Source organism: Idiotropiscis lumnitzeri, chromosome 14, assembly GCF_059441095.1.
Source record: "Idiotropiscis lumnitzeri isolate Australia: NSW breed Sydney's pygmy pipehorse chromosome 14, RoL_Ilum_1.0, whole genome shotgun sequence".
NCBI classification, from domain to species: Eukaryota; Metazoa; Chordata; class Actinopteri; order Syngnathiformes; family Syngnathidae; genus Idiotropiscis; species Idiotropiscis lumnitzeri.
Genome location: NC_142404.1, coordinates 14851685 through 14869644, shown reverse-complemented (window position 1 = coordinate 14869644; position 17960 = coordinate 14851685). Strand labels below are relative to the sequence as shown.

Here is a 17960-nt window from a genome sequence, read left to right as displayed (position 1 = left end):
GGCATCACACTGAGCACAATGTGGCCAGCATGACCACAACTTTGGGCCACACTGCGAGCAACAGAGCACTGGACATCTATTGGCATGCTGTAATGGAAGAACTGTATAGTGTCAAACTCAGGTCCTCGAGGGCCGCTATCCTGCATGTTTAAGACGTTTGTTTCCGTCCTACAACACACCTGATTCTAATGATCAGCTCATCCGCCAACTCTGCAGGAGCCTGAAAACGATCTTTTAGGTCGCGTGTTTTGGAGGAGGGAAACATCAACAACATCCAGGATCATGGTCCTCGAGGACCGGTGTTTGGAAACCTGTTAAGGCTCAACGTAATTATTCAGTACTGGATATTTTTTTTTTCCTAATTGAACCACAAAAAGCTGTGTTGATTGTCAAGGAACAATTGGATTACCAGAGCATTATTTTTTATTTATTTTATTTTTTTGTGTGTAGAGGCGCAACAATTAATTGATTAAAACCACAACTAAGTGATCACGCAACAACGGCGGACGAAAAGTCTGACACTCTTAAAAAGTAGTAAAAAACCCTTTACAGTCGGTTTTGGCCACGTCACTGGAGTGTGGCTGGCCTTGTGCTTTTTGGAATGTGGGAGGAAGTCAGAGTACCGGGAGAAAGCCAACCCAAGTCCGGGGAGCACGAGAACTTGCAAACGGCACACAGGAAGGACAGAGCAAAGATTCAATCCAAGAATTTTATATCTGTGAGTCAGACATGCTAACCGCTAGGCCACCCCTGAAAAGAAAAAAAAGGAAAGATGACAATAAAAATGAATCTAAAAGCTTGGTCATGTTGGCTGGATCACATTTTGCCTTCAATCACTTGCTCAGAGTCTTTTATTTTTTACATCGTACCATTAAGTGTCTTTTATTATTTCCTTTTACACTGCAATTAGTGACAATGAAGAATGGGTGAGTCTGAGCGCTACGCCTTTATCTTGTTCTATTACGTCGATTTTATTACACATCTACGACTATATGAAAACGTTACCACCAGACGTGGAGAAGCAGATTAGAAAGGTTTTACATTTTGACACGGCAATTCATGTTTCCATGATTTCCGTTGGGAATGGATTGCGTTCAACCATCAAGCGCAAGTTAAAAGCTTTCATCCGCAAATAGAATGCTCCGCTACGTGACTGTGGGTAAGACAACGGCTGTCTATATTCACCTAAGTGAGATTCGGGCCGGCTCCTGCCGCGCTACTTCTTGATACAACTGCTCGAGGGCCATTCTAATTTGACGCAGCTCAAGTGACATTGGAATGGGACCGATTACTATGCAGGAGGATGTTATCTTTTGAAGCTGGTATCAGCTTAAGGTGAGGAGTAAGACGAGTTTTTTTTTTTTTTTACTTCTCTGTATTTAGCAATGGTGGTTACAGGGGACGCAATTTCTTTGTGGAGGAGAATGGGGCCAAGCCAGATTTCTGTGGCATCTCAGACAGGTTCAAGTATGTCTGTGTAAATTGTTGAAAAAAAAACAAACAAACAGCTTTGTCATAAGTAAACCAGAAACTATGGTGGGAATGGCCACCGGTCCTGATTGGGATCAGCATTCTTTGGTTTAGGCAGGAAGTAAGCGTGTTAAAAAAAAAGTGTTGAGGCTCCTGCACCACATGAGATTGTTGGGAGTGGCACGTAGTGGAGCCTGTTACAAATTAGTGACACAAAAGAAAGAAAAAAAAAAGTGGACATGCTTTAATTTTCCATTCTAATTACCATCGGCATTATCATTTTAAATTTAAAGGCATTGCATCATTTAGAACAGTGGTGCCCAACCACCGGGCTGGGGACTGGTACGGGGCCACAGGCCTCTTTGGAGCGGGCCGTGGCGGGTTGCACAGATGAAAGAAAAAAAAAATGTGCAATACTTCCAGTGTATTTAATATTCAAGGCTGAAAAGTATTTTATTTTGAAACGGGACCGGCTTCTCTCCGTGACATAATGGATTCTTGACGCATGTCAAGTTGCGTTACATTAATATTAAACCCCATAAACTAGCAAAATGATTAAAAAAAAAGAGATGACCACATTGCAGGCAAATCCTCATAAATTTGTAAACAGCTGATGACTCAGAATTCTCACTAGATTTAAAGGCCCACAAAAAGACCCACTTGAAAGCAGCAGCAATGCGGTTATCCAGCTCATGCTGTTTTAAATCCATCTCTGGCTGCACTTTCTCAAATTTACCCGACTGTGTTTTCTTTTTGTAACTGGGCTGCAACAGATGTTGACATTATGTGATAAAAAACATCCTCTCAGCCTCTGCCCACACACGTGTAAGCAAAAGAGAATTGAATTAGCTGCCTGGAAACACAACTGTAAGAGGCTAATTTTAGCCTCTACAAGATCATGCCATGTGTCATATAGTCAGTTCATGGCGAGTCCCCGAGGCATGAGGGAGTCACGGATGGACCATAAGGCTGCGTCTGCCCTCATTTTAACTGTCTGTCTGGTGAACTCCTCAACTGAATGCAGCAGTGAAAACAGGAAAGTGCACATTATTTCATACCCGCATGCGTTACCCAATGTCAGATTTTTGTTTTTATCAGTGGCCAGTATCGGCAGCCACAACAAGGGCTCGATACCTTGAAATAAGGCCGGTTTTGGCCAGATACTGTTACCTGGGGTGTTGCGTGGTAAACCACGAGTGTAAACAAAGCAAGTTAATTTAAGGCAATTTCTTGCGGCAGAGTTTGCCTTAGTTTGTCATTTTATGAAGATGAATTCAATTGATTGAAAGTTTAACTTCAGAACAATCAGACAGACATGGCCACAGTGCTCTTTTCCTGGAATACAGAGTGTAAGTTTGATAATAAACCACACTGATAGAGCAGTCTTCCTGGATTTAAAGACCTTGAGATGCATTATTCTAATGGACACTTGCTCACTCCGGTTGCTTGCTGCTACGGTTCACTTTCTTGTAAACACTCAGGAAAACAAGTCAGCAAGACAATACCCGCCGTACATCCAGTAAGTTGTACCGGACAACCTTTACGCGACCGTATTTGTATTTCGCATTTGCGTAATCTTAATAGGATCTTGGCGTGAGCCGTAGAAAAACAAGGTGGAACCTGGAATGTAACAAAAACACAGCCCACCCCTTACCTCCTCTTCGCAACCACGAGACCGCCTCCCATGAGCCCCCAGAGAGTTCGGACACTGAAATTAATAAAACTGTATGACCGGGGATGCTCTTAAGAGGTTGGGTGTAAGTGCTGTCAAGGTTGAAAGAGTAAGACAAAGTCTTGATTTGTTTTGCAAATATATGCACTCCGTATCAACCTTTCAATTGACTGTATAGGAAGAAGAAGACAGGGAAATCGATAGAGAGCATAGCTTCAAGACAACTTCTTACTTAACGATCACTGCAGAGACAAATTTGAATGGTGCTCCAATACAATCAAGGAGAAAAATCAAACTGGCTGGATTTCTTTGCAGAGAACACAAGCGTGAGAGCTGGAGATAACGGTCCAGGTTTCAGTAATTAGGCTGAAATGTCGCAAAAGATGAATGGCAATCACCAGCCGATTTAAAAAAAAAAGCCCGTGTCCGCTGCTGTTTTTTAGTGTCGATTCACAAGTTGCAATATGAGTGCAGCATAAAAGGTGACCTGAAGGCCATCTGAGACCATAAAATGAATATAGACCTGGAGATTTTTATTTTTTAAAGATCGCACAGAATATAAAGAAAAAAAAATTACAAATTAGAAGGCACAGCAAAGAGAAAATTATTGCTTGCTTAGGCAGTGAGGTTTGTCCTGGGAAGTGCCACTGTACTCGAACGAGACATGTTATGCAATTAAAACGCACACCATGTGTTTTAGCATAGCATAACTTAGCATAACAAGAACAATTTTAATCGGAGATGGCTTTGCTTTCCTTTCGTAGTATTTTAAAGAAAATGAAATAATTTTTCATCCAGGAGATGCCACTTTAAATGCGACACTGTGTGTGTAAGCCACGTGGCTCATCACCATCATCAACCATTTGAAAGTGGCTGTGGTTCTTCACCGAGCCTAGCTGATCATGTCACGCTTGAAGGAACTCTGCGTGGGGCCAATTTCACACATGACAGCTGAGCAGGGACTCCAGAGATTCAATTATTGGTATGGCAGCCATTAAAAAAAAAATACATTTCCCATAACATGTCCCATTTATGACCTTTTAACATTTACGCATACCCACATTAATTATGTCAATGCCCTTTAAATGAAATCACATTACTGGCATTTCCGCAGTCCATTATGGTTGCACCACAAGCCACACTACAGCAACATAAACACTCATACACATTACCAAAATAAAAAATGATATAACTGTATTAAATGGAATTTATTAACAAGCGCCTAATTTACAGTTGATGACATGCAGACCCGCTTTGGTATTTCGTCCGCTCCCCCACACAAGGGAGCATCTCATTAGTTGTGGTTCATTGAAAGCAAAAGTTTCATGGAGTATGCGGGAATCGCTACTCCCGAGACATGCGATGAAAGACACCTTTATCTTAAACCGAGCTGGCGTCAACACACCCTTTCGTTTGCAACAACATTCCTCCGATAAAAGCAACAGATACTTCAGCGCTTCACTCTCGTTGGCCATTCAAACACAGGATGGAAGTTGCGGCTTTGTAAAAGCAAAGAATGGAAATACATAAACAATAGCAGCCTTTTAAGGATGAGACTGAGGAATGAGCGATGTTATTCAAGTCGGTGGCAGTTGTTGATGTTTGCGTGGTCTACTTAGCAGCGCTTAATCCAATAACTTCAATAATTTGATTACGATAGAGAAGTCGAAATTGACAGTGCGGAAAATGCACAAACAAATGATAAGATAAGATAAGATTGCCTTTATTAGTCCCACAATGGGGAAATTCGAGATTCGAACCCAGACCTCCTGGGGAGACTGGAACCTGAATGCGGCGCCTTAGACCACTCGGCCATCCTGGCAGCCAAACACGATGGGGAAATTCGAGATTCGAACCCAGGCCTCCTGGGGAGACTGGGTCCTGAACGCGGCGCCTTAGACCACTCGGCCATCCTGGCAGCCACTTTCATTGAGGAATACAGAAATCAGAGAATATTTACTGCTGAAAAGATGACATTCCAACAAGTTGGAAAATTTTAAATAAATAAATAAATAAATAAATAAATAAAATAAATAAATAAATAAATAAATTTTAAATAAAAAACAAAAGTCTCTAAATGATTACCACTCTAGGTGTCAATTAATCGATCAATCATTGCATGGCTACTGTAGACTCTCACGACATTTTGTGTCCAAACAAGGTGGCGTCATGGCAGCTAATTTAATGCCTACCACTAATTAGAGCGTATTGTAAAGCTTCCAGTGGTTACGGATGGACACAAACACCTGTGCACTTTTAATCAGTTTATTGAAAGACTAATTGGTAATGTGCGCCAAAAAAAATAAAAAATAAAAGTCAACTCTACTTTCATTCGCTGACACCCACGTCACTCACCAGGCATTCAAATTCACAGATTGTATCATGAAGAACGTAAGCGTGGCAACCCTTAGTGGACCAAAATAAAACTTGCCTCTCACATGCGTGGTTTTGTTGTTTAATGAAAAAAACTTTTTTTCTTTTGATTAGCGCACTTGCCAAAATAAATCGGTTGCAAACTCAATATTCAATATTTTAAAATATTTTACACGCCCACAATAATGACCCGCTGCAATCAAAGGGAATTAAAAGGGCAAAGTCACCAGTTCATATCATCTCATAATCCGGCCTAATGGATTGTCAAGGTGCGAAAGGTACTGAGAGCCGTGTGGCAACCGGAGAGTGTGACACACTAGCAAATAATGTGATGAGGAAAGCACATCAGTACGCGCTCACATTTAACTATCGATTTGCAAGATTGCTGACGGGGGGTTCATTGAACCCCATCTACATGGTAAGAACCTTCCCCGAGCCAAAGGAGGCGACAGTGCCCTTGACCTAATTCCCTGCTCAGCCAGGGCTACTGTCACTCGGATTTCTGCTGATGAGCCATCACGGGGGAAGGAGACGCGTACTGCACACACACTCTCACACACGCAACAACAAGCAGAAGGGCAAGACAAGCTGGTACGGCGTAGCAGTCGCGTGGCCAAGCCTGGCGCTTGTCAGATGAAGAATGGCGATTGATTTCCGGGAGACAGAGAGACCTCTGTGCCCCCGACGCCTGCCGGCCCCTCCTCATCCTCATCGCCATGCCAGCCCGCAGCGGCTTTAACCCATGTAGCGCTTAGCGGAAGGCAAGATCCAGCACTCCGACTGCCCTACATTTTATACCCTCATATTAACACTTGTCTTGTTGCTGAATCGGCTGTATTTCGCCGACAATAAATGAATAATAAATGGTTCTTCCAAATGAATCAACTGCAGTGCCCTATGTAAAATAATGTGCCTTTAAACTCCCAATGAACTGAACATAATAATATCTAAATTAGACACAGCCCAATCACCATAAAATGAGGCTTCAAAATCATGATCACTCAAGCCCTCGTCTCTGCTCTCGATTGCGCTCAAACCACACCCCAATCAGTTGTCAATAAAATACTAGTATTATGAAGTGGAAAAATGGATGCTGCTTCGCTTTGCATCTTTCGTACGCCTACATATGTTTGAGATGTGATCATATGTCTGTTTAAAGCCTCTGTGGATTTTTTTCCACAGCGCAACGATGAGGCACTCTAACGCAGCGACACAATCACAAAGTATTGGTCCACACGAGTCAGATTTTTCTTCATCCCCGCAGTCTCGCTTTTGTTCACGATGTGCGCCGACTCACTGCGGACAACGAGGCACTCTAGAGGCCAGGCCAGTGTGAATCTGCTGTTTGTCAAGTCAATTTTAATTTGTAGCGGTGACCCTCCGCATCGATCTTCTACCTTTCTACAAGTCCACACTCGCAACCAACAACGAGGCGCTCTTTTTATACAGTGGAGCAGGGTTAGCTAATAGTTAATAGATCGGGAAAACTGAAATTGTTACGTTCCACCATATCATACAAAGACTTTGGCATCCCTCATTTAATCACAATATTCGAAACATAGTAGCGCGTGATGGAATTCAACACCACACGCTGCAAACTACTACCACAACAATAAGACATTAAATATGCATTAATGCCCTCTTTCCCAGTGTCAATCCCAACATGGCATTATTACCTACTTAAGGGCACAAAATAAACAAGCATAAACTCAACAAATAAGAACTGGTACCATTAATATTGAATGGGAATGACAGAAAACAAATCAAAATAATATAAGTTTAAGTTGAGAAGTACTGTTATGAACAAACAAAATCTTTACTTAACTTGAGAATTAACAATAAATCCTAAATGACCAACACATTAATTTGCAATTCAAATCTGCCACACCTTTCGGCTCTTAAATATCTAAACTATCGTGCATACACACCTTCAGCACTCTCGGTGCGGGAAAGATTCGAGACTCCCTCCGACTCAGCGCTCGCTCAACCTCAGACGGCCCAATGGGCTCAGCGGCGCCTTTACAGATGTAGCCGCTACAGTTCCTCTCTAAGACAGTTCGCAGCCCATCAAAGACGACCGTGCTGGTGGTGCACCCCATTCCTCCAGGTCCGAACCGGCATCAGTCAGGAGAGCCTGCGAGTGACCCAGTTTTGTCTCCTTTGCCCCGTTCCTCGCCGGTCCATGATCGGACCCTGCAAACTAACACTGCTGACCCAGGGAAGGAGCGCCAGAGTCCGGGTGCAAAGAGCAAGAGGGGCGAGCCCGAAGAGGAGGATGGCTGGAGAATGAATATACACACACGCACACACACAGAGAGGAGAAGAGAGGAGAGCCCTGCATAAGCCAGTCAGCAGGCGAGATGCAGCGAGCGAGCGAGCGAGCGAGGAAGAGCGTAGGGCGAGGGATGGGAGGGATGAAGGATGATACAGAGAGAGCTCTGCAGCAGCCTCAAAGCTGACCTTACAGTAAACATGCAGAATTGTTTGTTTGTGAGTCCGGCTAGTTCACAACAGTCATTTCACTATGTTTTGGAAATCACAATTCCACGGGATGCACTTCCATTTTTAGGGAAGCATTTGAATTGAGAACGAAAAATAATCAATTCATTTAGCTGTTAGGTTGCATGCAAATGGAATAAATTGCCGATAGAAGTCAAGTGTAAATGTTTTGTTTTTTATTTCTCTACTTTGTTTTAAATGCCTTAAATGTTCTGTTTTTTAAATGTCTTGAATTTGTTTGCCTTTAGTTTTTTGTTTTTTTTTTGCCTTTAAAGGTTTTGTAACTATGTGAAGCACATTGAGTTAGCTTGTGTATGAAATGAGCTATATAAATTATTTCCCCCCCTATTTAATGGCATTATTTTTCAACTTCTCACCCCATTTATTTTTTCCTAACAACAACTATGAGAACTTTCCACGCTTCAAAGTGGACTGGACTTCTTAAGCACCAAAAGCGATCTGGACAATATATAAATAAACAAATAAAACATACAGCCTCCTTTTTTACAGCCACATGAATGAGTAAGTAATAAATGGGTTACAGTAAATGCGACCTTCTATCCAGAGGGAGAGTTTGCTCCCGTGAACAGGCAAACAGCAATATGGCTGAATGCTTTTCTAGTTCAGATGCGCTGCCAAGGCCAACAGGGTGACTCGCATCAAAGTGATGCTGAATACATCAGTCAGCTGCTTTCAATCAAAAGTAGGAGTATGCGCAGCCCTGTAGAGCAAAAAAAATAAAAAAAAACAATCACAAAACACAAACTAACCTCCGCATCAATCTGCTGTCCAAACAGTGAAATGGGAGGATTTAAAGACATCAGGCAGCTATCAGCTGCTGCTTGATCTCAAGCTGGACAATGGAATGCCGGATAACAATTCATCTGCAAGTTCGGTCCTTTGATCAAAATGACTTGGGAACAAGATCAGAGAGACGGAAGGCAGCCTGGTGTTTAAATACATTGCATATACCCTGTCAACCCAAAACTTAAAAAAAACATCCAGATTTTAGAATTTTTTTTTTTTTTTTTTAATTCTAAAATTTTCCCCATTTCACTTTAAATCATAGACCAGATGCGATTCAAAGACAGCACAAATGCAATTTTATTCCATACATTTTTTGGGAGAAGATTTGAATTCCCATCAACTACTTAAAAAAAACATGCATGGGAAGAATATTACCTATCATACAAAAAATAAAAATCATAGTTGATTTATCTAAACTAAAATCCAAACCGGGTGTACAGTAAATAAAAAAAGGAAGAAGAAAAAAACACACCACCAGCAAAGCATTTGAAAACCAACAGAGATTTACTACTTTTCTCATATTCCCCGTTTCCACCCACTGATCATGAAATAAAGGAGCAAGGAAAGAGAGCGTCTTCGTTTCCTCCCCATCCTGCTGCAGCAATACACAGAAGAGAAAGGGAATTCTCAGCTATTAAAAATGTGTCACAGCGGCGCGCAGCATACACACCAATTAACTCCTGAAGGCATGCGGTTTCAACTGTGCTTACCGTTAAAGTCACACAACGGGCTCTACTCAACGCACATGTCAACAATAAACCCTTAATGTGTATTTTGCTTTTACTCCACAGAAGAAATGAACACAATTGCAGGATAGTATCAGCAGTAACCAATTTCTCCTCGCCATCAACGGTACACTATGAAGGCTCACATGCTTTCCTGCATGCTGCTGCCATGTTAATATTTCAGTAGCCTGGCACACTGAACTACATTTGACTGTACAATGAAACAAGCCACGGGGCAAAGCCGCCGAACCTCCACTTGAGACGATTCAAGAAAGAGAAAAAAAAAAAAGAAGAGTCTCGCTGGCAGAGGGGAATGAGACTGATATTGAGTGCTAAGAAATGTAGCCACGCACATTTCAGCTCCTCTTAAATGTATTCCTAAGCTTCAGTCACTTGCATTTTGCCGCACAAGAATGATAACGAATACAAGAGCAATATACAGAACCACATCATGCACACACTGAAGAATTGATTTTGTGCGTGTGGATTTCTTACTCTTTGTGAAGTGTCGTGTTTTGCAACATTTTTTATGTCAAAAGAAAAATGTGAAAAAAGGTAGACATGTGAATTCATATTCAACATTTGGCGTATCTGTCATGCTGTTAGAGTCGAAAATGACTCATCGTTGTGAGCAGACATCGCTGGAAGTGTCACGGGTGGTGATGATGCATTTTTCTGCCTTGGGGATATGGATTCCTCCGGTACAAGAAAGGGCATGCCGCTAAATACACAAAAGCAAACGGGCACGACTGCTACTGATGGTGTTGTATTGGATTTCTAACACTTGGGGAAAAAATATCTCCTGTCATGACTGGATTTTCGCACTAAATTGAAATTCCTGCTTATAAATCGAGCTCAGCCTCGCACCCAAAATCTCCACTTGAAAATTCCACAAAGATGGCAGCCATGTGTCATGACTTTGAATTGATTCGCATTTTGTTCTTGCGCCCACGTCGCTTGTGACCAAATATCCTTACTAGAATTAAAGAGTTAGAACACCAATGGTATTCATTAGCTTGTCTATGATGCTACGTGTTAGCATTAAGCTAGCAGACTTCAAAGTTATGTGGTTGTTTTACCTCCATCCTTTGTATTTCTCTTTGTTTTCTGTTTATTTTGACAATAGATTTGAACTTGATTGGCTATAAATACACTTTTTAAAGAATTCTTATTCATTTAATTGGCACAACTGCTGCTTGTTAAGTGAAATGAACTGACCATATAGCCCTCCTTTCTCCAATTTTGCTCACAAGCCAAAGAAAACAAACGAGCAGAACAATTGCTCACATCGAGATAATCTGTAAGTCCGCTCACTTGTATCTCAAGGCACCACTGAACTCGCAAGCTATTAAGCAGACATGGAGTCAATCGATGTCGACTTATTTCTGAAACAGTATCCTCTAGCGGCGGTGAATTATCCACGTTGCACAGGGAAGTGCTGAGTCATTGTTGCATATGCAGCTTCTTCGAACCGTTGCCCTTTCCCTTAACAATCTCCTGCCGCGGCAACGTCTGCAGCACACAAATAAAGCACAGCTTTTACCTCCACGGCACGACGATGTCAGACTTACAAAACCTTGACTTAAAAATCTAAGTAAGGAATGGCGAATGCTCTTGATTGGGCTTACTGTTTTTCTGTCTGACTTTGGATGTTTAAGTCTACTGTCAGTATTCTCTGTCGAGTGTGGAAGCTGTGACAGTTCACGCTGTGTCGCTCTGCTTAAATCTGCAGCAGCTGCAGAGGAGATAAGAGCAGCGGTGGCATAGATTCCTGCAACAATGACTGCACGGCTGTGGACCGCAGGTTGGAAGTAACACGCCCTCACTACCTCACTTCACATAAACATGACATTAGATCCCATGTGACCATAAACCTACTTTCAGTGTTCTGTCCTACTGGGACATCAGGACTAGTAACTTGCTTTATTGGTCCATAATACAACGTGGGCATGTATTTAAAATTATGCAAGGCGAGACACGAGAGACCGCATGTGTGGCTCCGAGAGGCCAGCCTCAAGAGGAGTTGGCGTGTCTTCTGAGGAGTCTCTCAGGGGAGGAAGGTGAAGGCTGCAGCTGCCCTCGTTTCAATGTCCGGACTTCTACGGGGATGAAGTACGTCTGCGTCCACACACAATCTGGAGGACATCACCCGTGTGCGTAACACCACCATGCCGATAAACCAGGCTAGTTCCCAGACACCACCATAGAAGGACCTCAAAACGGGAAAGGGCTGTTTCCTGCAGGTGAGTGTGTAAACCAAGTTAAAACAAAGTCGTTTTCCCACTATTTTGAAACTTCTGGTTAAACGGAGCTTGCAGATATAATGCCATCCAAATGATTAGCTCTCTCCAGTTCATGTTGGAGCCAAAATTAGGTGGACGGATGGCATGACAACTGATCAATAACATCACTGATTGCTCACTGACTTTTGTGCAAGCAACATAGCTTCAGTTGCACACAGAGATGGGATATTTAATAAAAAAATTTTAAAAAAGGAGCTGAATGCCATTTTCAAATTGTAAAAGCTGCAATTTGGGGCGGGGAACTGCATCATTTCGGTCAGTCGGCTTTATTATTTTTTTTTGTATATACATGTACCGTATTTTTCAGAATATAAGGTGCACCGTATTATAAGGTGCAGTCTCAATGAAAAGGTCTAATTTTGGACATTTCCTTATATAGGGTGCACCGGGTTATAAGGTGCATTACTGCACAGTACGGGAAACAAACCAGCAAATAAGTCAAACTTCATTGGAGGATTGAAATCATGAGCCTCCAATCTGTGAAACAGATGCGCTGACCTTTCACCCACCATGCTGACATTTCTCCAATAATTAAGCAAGGCAATTTTCTCAAATGACAATCTCTACAACCATAAAATGGCATAAGTGAGCAGCGCTTAAGTTTTGTTTAAGATTCACTTCCCTAGACATGCACATGTGGGTGGGCTGCAATTTGAAAATAGCCACATGCCTCACATTTTACAACCTCAAAATAGTTGACATGAAACAGGAGGGCCGCATTAAATGATTGCGAAGGAATCAAAATGTCAGGTTATCCCGTCTGTGTGGTCAAACAAACGCAAGAGCGACAGCATCCTCTTCCTCGAACTTGGTATTTTGGGATGGTTTATTTATCCCAAGCGACCAAACAGAGGGGCACGACTTCCGTTGTTTTCGGGTGGAGCCACCAGGCTAAGAATAAACTGAACACAATAGATTCATTTCACCACTCTTACAAGAAACTACTCAAGCAGAGCCTTCACCAGCAGAGGTGGTCTAAAACAGTGCCAAGGTCCCCGAGAGCTTGCGGTCACCCTTTTATCCATGCCAGCTGCTTTTTGGCATCGATAGACCCAACACTGCGTAATCTTACACTCACAAACTTCCTGACGCATACTGCCAGCGTAACACAACACTGCTTCAAAAGATCTTGAATTTCAAACCACATAAAAAAAAATACATGCGGTCAACTGTGAATGATGAAAATAAAAAAAAAATTTGTGAAGCGGATTCACAAAGCGGGGGAGCTCCTTCTCACACCTCAGTGATGGAATGTTTTTACTGCCACCTGCAGGTTGATATTAAAACACATTGAGCTCCATCATTGTACGCTCTCGCCGGCCACAACATTAGGTACACTTGAAAAACCACTTTTACTTCAAATGCTTTATTTATACAACTCTCTTTTCAGATTTCATCAGATTGAATAGTGGACAATGAGTGTATCATCATGTGCTGTCCTCTGCACAGGAAAACAAGACAACACTAATAACCTCCCAAATCAGTGCCAATGAAAGTATAGAGGAAGTAAAAAAAGTAATAGGATACTGCAGACACTCTAAAAGATTGTGATAATAGTGACTAAAATGGTCACTGTTGTAGTTTATTCAGGCATGCGGATAAAAATACATACAGGCCCATCTATAGGATCGTGGCGGGGACTATAAATAGCAGTCGGGATTTTACAGAGCGCCTGTCATCAAGGTCGAGCTATGACATGAAGCGTGGAAGCGGAGACGTGAGACAAGTTCAACTGGCCTGACACGAAGCCATCTGAAGGTGGAATTTACAAACATGCTCATCGCAACTCTGCATCTGGTACGTGCTTAAGGTTTAACGGGAATTGACAGATATGTCCGATGAAATGCACAAAAGTCAACAATTTAGAAGCATGATGCGATCTGAATGTTACATCCAGTGAGGAATCAATGAACATGAGCGCGACAAAATGGAAGCCTCGGGACATGTTTGTTTGGGACTTGAACTCGGTGTCACCGGGACGATGGGGGAAGGTTGGTGTTGGGGAAACTTTGGGGATTAGCTAATCTGGGCTCTTTGTAATCAGTGGCAATCCCTTTGTGCCTGCAACGGCGAGCACCTCTGACAATCAGGGGAAACGAGGCCACGTCCGCACACCTGCATGCTGGGTAGTTGGCAGGAGATGTTGCTGTTGAAGTCCCAGAGGGTGTCACAAACAGCTGTGAAGGCGACAGCGTTATTAAGATGTCTTCCTTGCCAGTAGTTGGTACTACACAGCGGACGATTAACATATCCGTGATGAAAGACAGAAAGGTCTTCAGTTACGTAATTGAAATTTCACATATCATAAAGTGGTATCGGTACTTGGTATCGGTGAGCACTCAAGAGTGAATACTCGTACCGGTATCAGTCTTTAAAATAGTGGAATTGAACATCTCTACACAGTATAAAATTTTCAATATCTTCTGTAATTCAAAAGAGTCCGATTTTATGATTGTCCAATTAGGTGACATGCTGTCGTCGCCTTGTGTCACTGGAGCAAACTAAGCAACGTCTTAACAAACCCTACACAGTCGGCTCCGCTCTTCCTGATTGAGGAAGCTCACATTATCGACCACATCCTTATTAAAGAATGGCTTGACTCAGACGCTCATTACCGAGCGGTGTATTTTGTCTCTGGTGCCGCTCACGCCAGTTGATATGAACATAGCCGAGTCGCTCATGCCGTGTCACGCATACGCAAACAGCATCGGCAGCAATTTGCAACTAATCCGGCCTCAGATGTTGACATGTTGTGAGCTTGCGTCGCGGATCACGCTAATTTCCCGGTGAGCGGTATGGCTGCTATGGCAACTAAAATGGATTTGACATTTTTTTGTAGGTCTCAAGTGACCTTGAGTGGACATAATGGAAATAATGCTTTTTTTTCAGCACCAGTGATTCTGAATCCCATTATCCAAAGAGGGATCTTGTTATTCAGTGGGGAAAAAAAAAACCACAACAGCATTTGTATTTGCACCACAACCACTTGGTTAAAAAAAATATTTTTCAAAACATTCACATATGAACAATAACAGAAGCCTCTGTGCAGAGATCTGAAAATAAAACAGCAATATGCATGCCAGGCCAGTAGAGGGCGATGAAATTTTGTTGAAAGACGATGCACATTCACAAAGTGCTTGTTTTTTTTTTTAAGAAAAAAAAAAAACCACAAAACAAAATTCATGTAGGTAAAATTCAGCCAGTTTCCAATGTGCCAGAAATCATCCAAAGCTCATGATCCAACGCATACCACATCATAGGTCACACGTGATATGCTATCGTGTAAAACTGCAAAATGAATGGTCTCACTGCAGTGTATTGATTAGGACTCCGATCTGATACAATTAATGTAGTAAGTGTGATCAATTTCTAACACAAAAACGGCCTTGTGTAAAATACCCTCAAGTCGCTGCAGAATGGTGGAAACAATGACGCACATTGATGTTTCCCACCAAGCTCGGGAGTCTATTTTAATGCCCACTTCAAATCGTAACACGCGTTCAAAAGGTAACAGGGTCACTGTGCAGCATCACTTTGTCCACTTGACATCACCAACATGTGTGATCAAGAGGAGACGCGCGGCTCGTCCTGCATAAACAACATCTTATCATCCATCCGAGCACCGCATACTCTTTTCCAGGCGTTTGAAGTCCTCATTGCATTTTTTTTTGTTTTTTTTTAGGAACAATGACAGCCACTTGTCACATTGCCACAGGAAGGATTCTCCTAAGATCATTTGTTGTAATTGCCAGCTTGAAGTCGTAGTTGCCTTAAAACTGGCTCCCTTGATGAATCACTTGAGCTTGGGAACAAGGATTTTATTTATTTTTTATGAAAATCACATGGAGCCAGAAAAAAAGCAAATGCCACAGGATCTCATGAGGTGTCAGTTGATCGCTTGGCGCTGTGGCAAGAACTCGCCTTGAATGATGCCCCTCACATTGAATAACGATATCAACAGCACTTTGTACGCGAAGACCCAAAGCAAGTCTGATGTATTAGTTTCACTCACTCAACTCTTTGCTGATCACCTGACAGGATATGCATCGAAAAGCAAAAAGGGAAAAATGTTGGGAAAAATGTTGAAGGGCTGCTGAGAGTTGGGGGGATCCAAGTTTATCTCAGGGGGGGGGGGGGGGGCAGTGACCCTGCACCTCCCCCCCTAGCTCCACCACTGACCATGTTGGAGAATTTTTCTTTTTCTTGATTGGACCATAAGTAACAGTTGGAAGCAGAAACTGTCCACCTTGCCCCCCCTCCCTCCCTCTCTCCTCTCCCTCACCAACCACAGTGTCAGATGAAAGAATGCAAACTATGCATCTGTCTGGTGAGAAGTCATTGGAGACCAAAACCCTCTGGCAGGTCACATCACTGCTCAGTGCACAAAACCAAAAGCACCAGCACAGGGGTTTGCGGGGATTATCTTTCATTAGGGCTCCCCTTTTGCTGAATTCAAATAAGCACAGAACCCTCCAAAACATTCATTCATGGGAAATCCCCGATGAATGATGACAAATTGAAATGTTACTTTCATCTTTCACCAGCCTGATAAAAGTCAGCAGCCCGGACGGGAATATGAAGTCGTCCCCCTTGGCGATGCAGAGCTACGTAGAACAAATTTCGACAATTCTTTCCAGAGCACTTGTCTCGCCTCTCCCTGGAGTGTTACATGTAAGCGATTCTTACAAGCCTGAGCAAACCGTTGCAACAGCGACTAGTGGTATTTGCCCAGCGAGAGAGTAAAGGGTCAGTGACCGTAGGGGGGCCACAGCATTCAAAGCAGATTACCTGCTGAGAATGGGTTGTTAGCCTAATACTGCACTCCCGGAGTTATCCCCAATCATGGCGATTTATCAAGAGCAAGGAATTGTATGAAAATATTTAGGGTGGCATGAACAATTGTATCACCGTCGACAATATTGCAGTCTTACAAACATCCAGTCGCACCGCTTCACATTGGAAAACTGTATCCCAGCAACGGGAGTAAATCCACCTGCATAAACTCCTTGCACAGGCATAACCCCCTGCAGTGACGCATTCCTAGAAAAATGGAAAGTCCTGCAACAACACGCTTGATAAACATGGTGAACATGTGTTTTTCTTGAGGACGACACATCTCCCTTATGAAATTCTAGTCTTTAAATGATCAACAAAAGTTATTGGTAGTGATGGGAAAATGAAGCTTTAAATCTGCTTCATGAAGCAGTTGTATTATTTTTGGAGTCCTCTAGATGGCACTCTCTGTTCAACTTTGGGCTGAAAGCACACTGAATTGCCATATTTGAAACCCTTTATTTAAACCAACAGTGCCATCTCAAGGACTCAAAAATTCAACAGCTGGTTCATGAAGCAAATTTGATGCTTCATTTTCCCGTCATTAGTTATTGGGTCTAATTTCTTCACTGAATGGTTCAGGTTATATTTGAGTTTGTAAATCAGATACAGTAAGCATTTTATAAACGTTCAAATAAGAATACACAGCAGGATTTTGGAAATTTGAATCGATACCTAGCGCTAATACACAAATGACCTTATAGTGCACTACACCAGAAAATAAAAACTTTGAACGGCATACAAAGCAATATCTTGTATAGTCGTGAAATGGTCGTCTGTCGGGTGGGGGGGGATACTGACAAGGGTAAGTGAGTTGGCATTTTGCCTTCCCTCTAATCTGCTCCATCATGGTAGCAGGCTAGCAGTATTTGCCCCACAATTACAAGCTCTCTGTGAGCTATAGTGGAGGTTCGACAAATTTATGAACAAGACAAATGGGCTGGGAGGGCAAATACACCTCTCTGGAAGAAAAGGAAAACACACACACATGGACTTAAAGGGAAATGTGGTCGCCATTAGTCTTCTCTTTGCCGTCCGTGTGGATGAGCTGCACAGGGCTTTCTGTGCATATTAAGGGCTTTCTCGGGGTTTTAATCCAATGAGATTAATCTCCAGTCGAGTGTGCGAGTGAAGCGCAACAATTTAGCCAGGCTTGAGCTTGAGCAGTTTCACCTCTCAGCTAACAGGCTGGCCCGCTGAAAACACGAATAAATTAGTGATGTATGGCCGCCCTGCATCCACACATCTGTGCTCGTACGATTCACTTGTTGGAGAGTT

General features: G+C 42.6%; 1 protein-coding gene across 6 annotated transcripts in view; it reads right to left on the bottom strand.

Moving 5' to 3' along the window:
- Positions 1-17960, bottom strand: part of LOC148323626 (dedicator of cytokinesis protein 9-like) — a 57045-nt gene that overhangs the window by 32890 nt on the left and 6195 nt on the right. For 2 of the 6 annotated variants that reach the window (XM_088315851.1, XM_088315854.1), the window contains exon 1: positions 7444-7838. The exons of 2 other annotated variants lie outside the window; for them this stretch is intronic. In XM_088315851.1, coding sequence (XP_088171977.1) covers positions 7444-7614 — 171 coding nt within the window. In that variant the 5' untranslated portion in view covers positions 7615-7838. Of the gene's footprint in view, positions 1-7443; positions 7839-17960 lie in introns of those variants that run through there. 2 more of the 6 variants (XM_088315852.1, XM_088315853.1) reach the window with 1 other exon arrangement.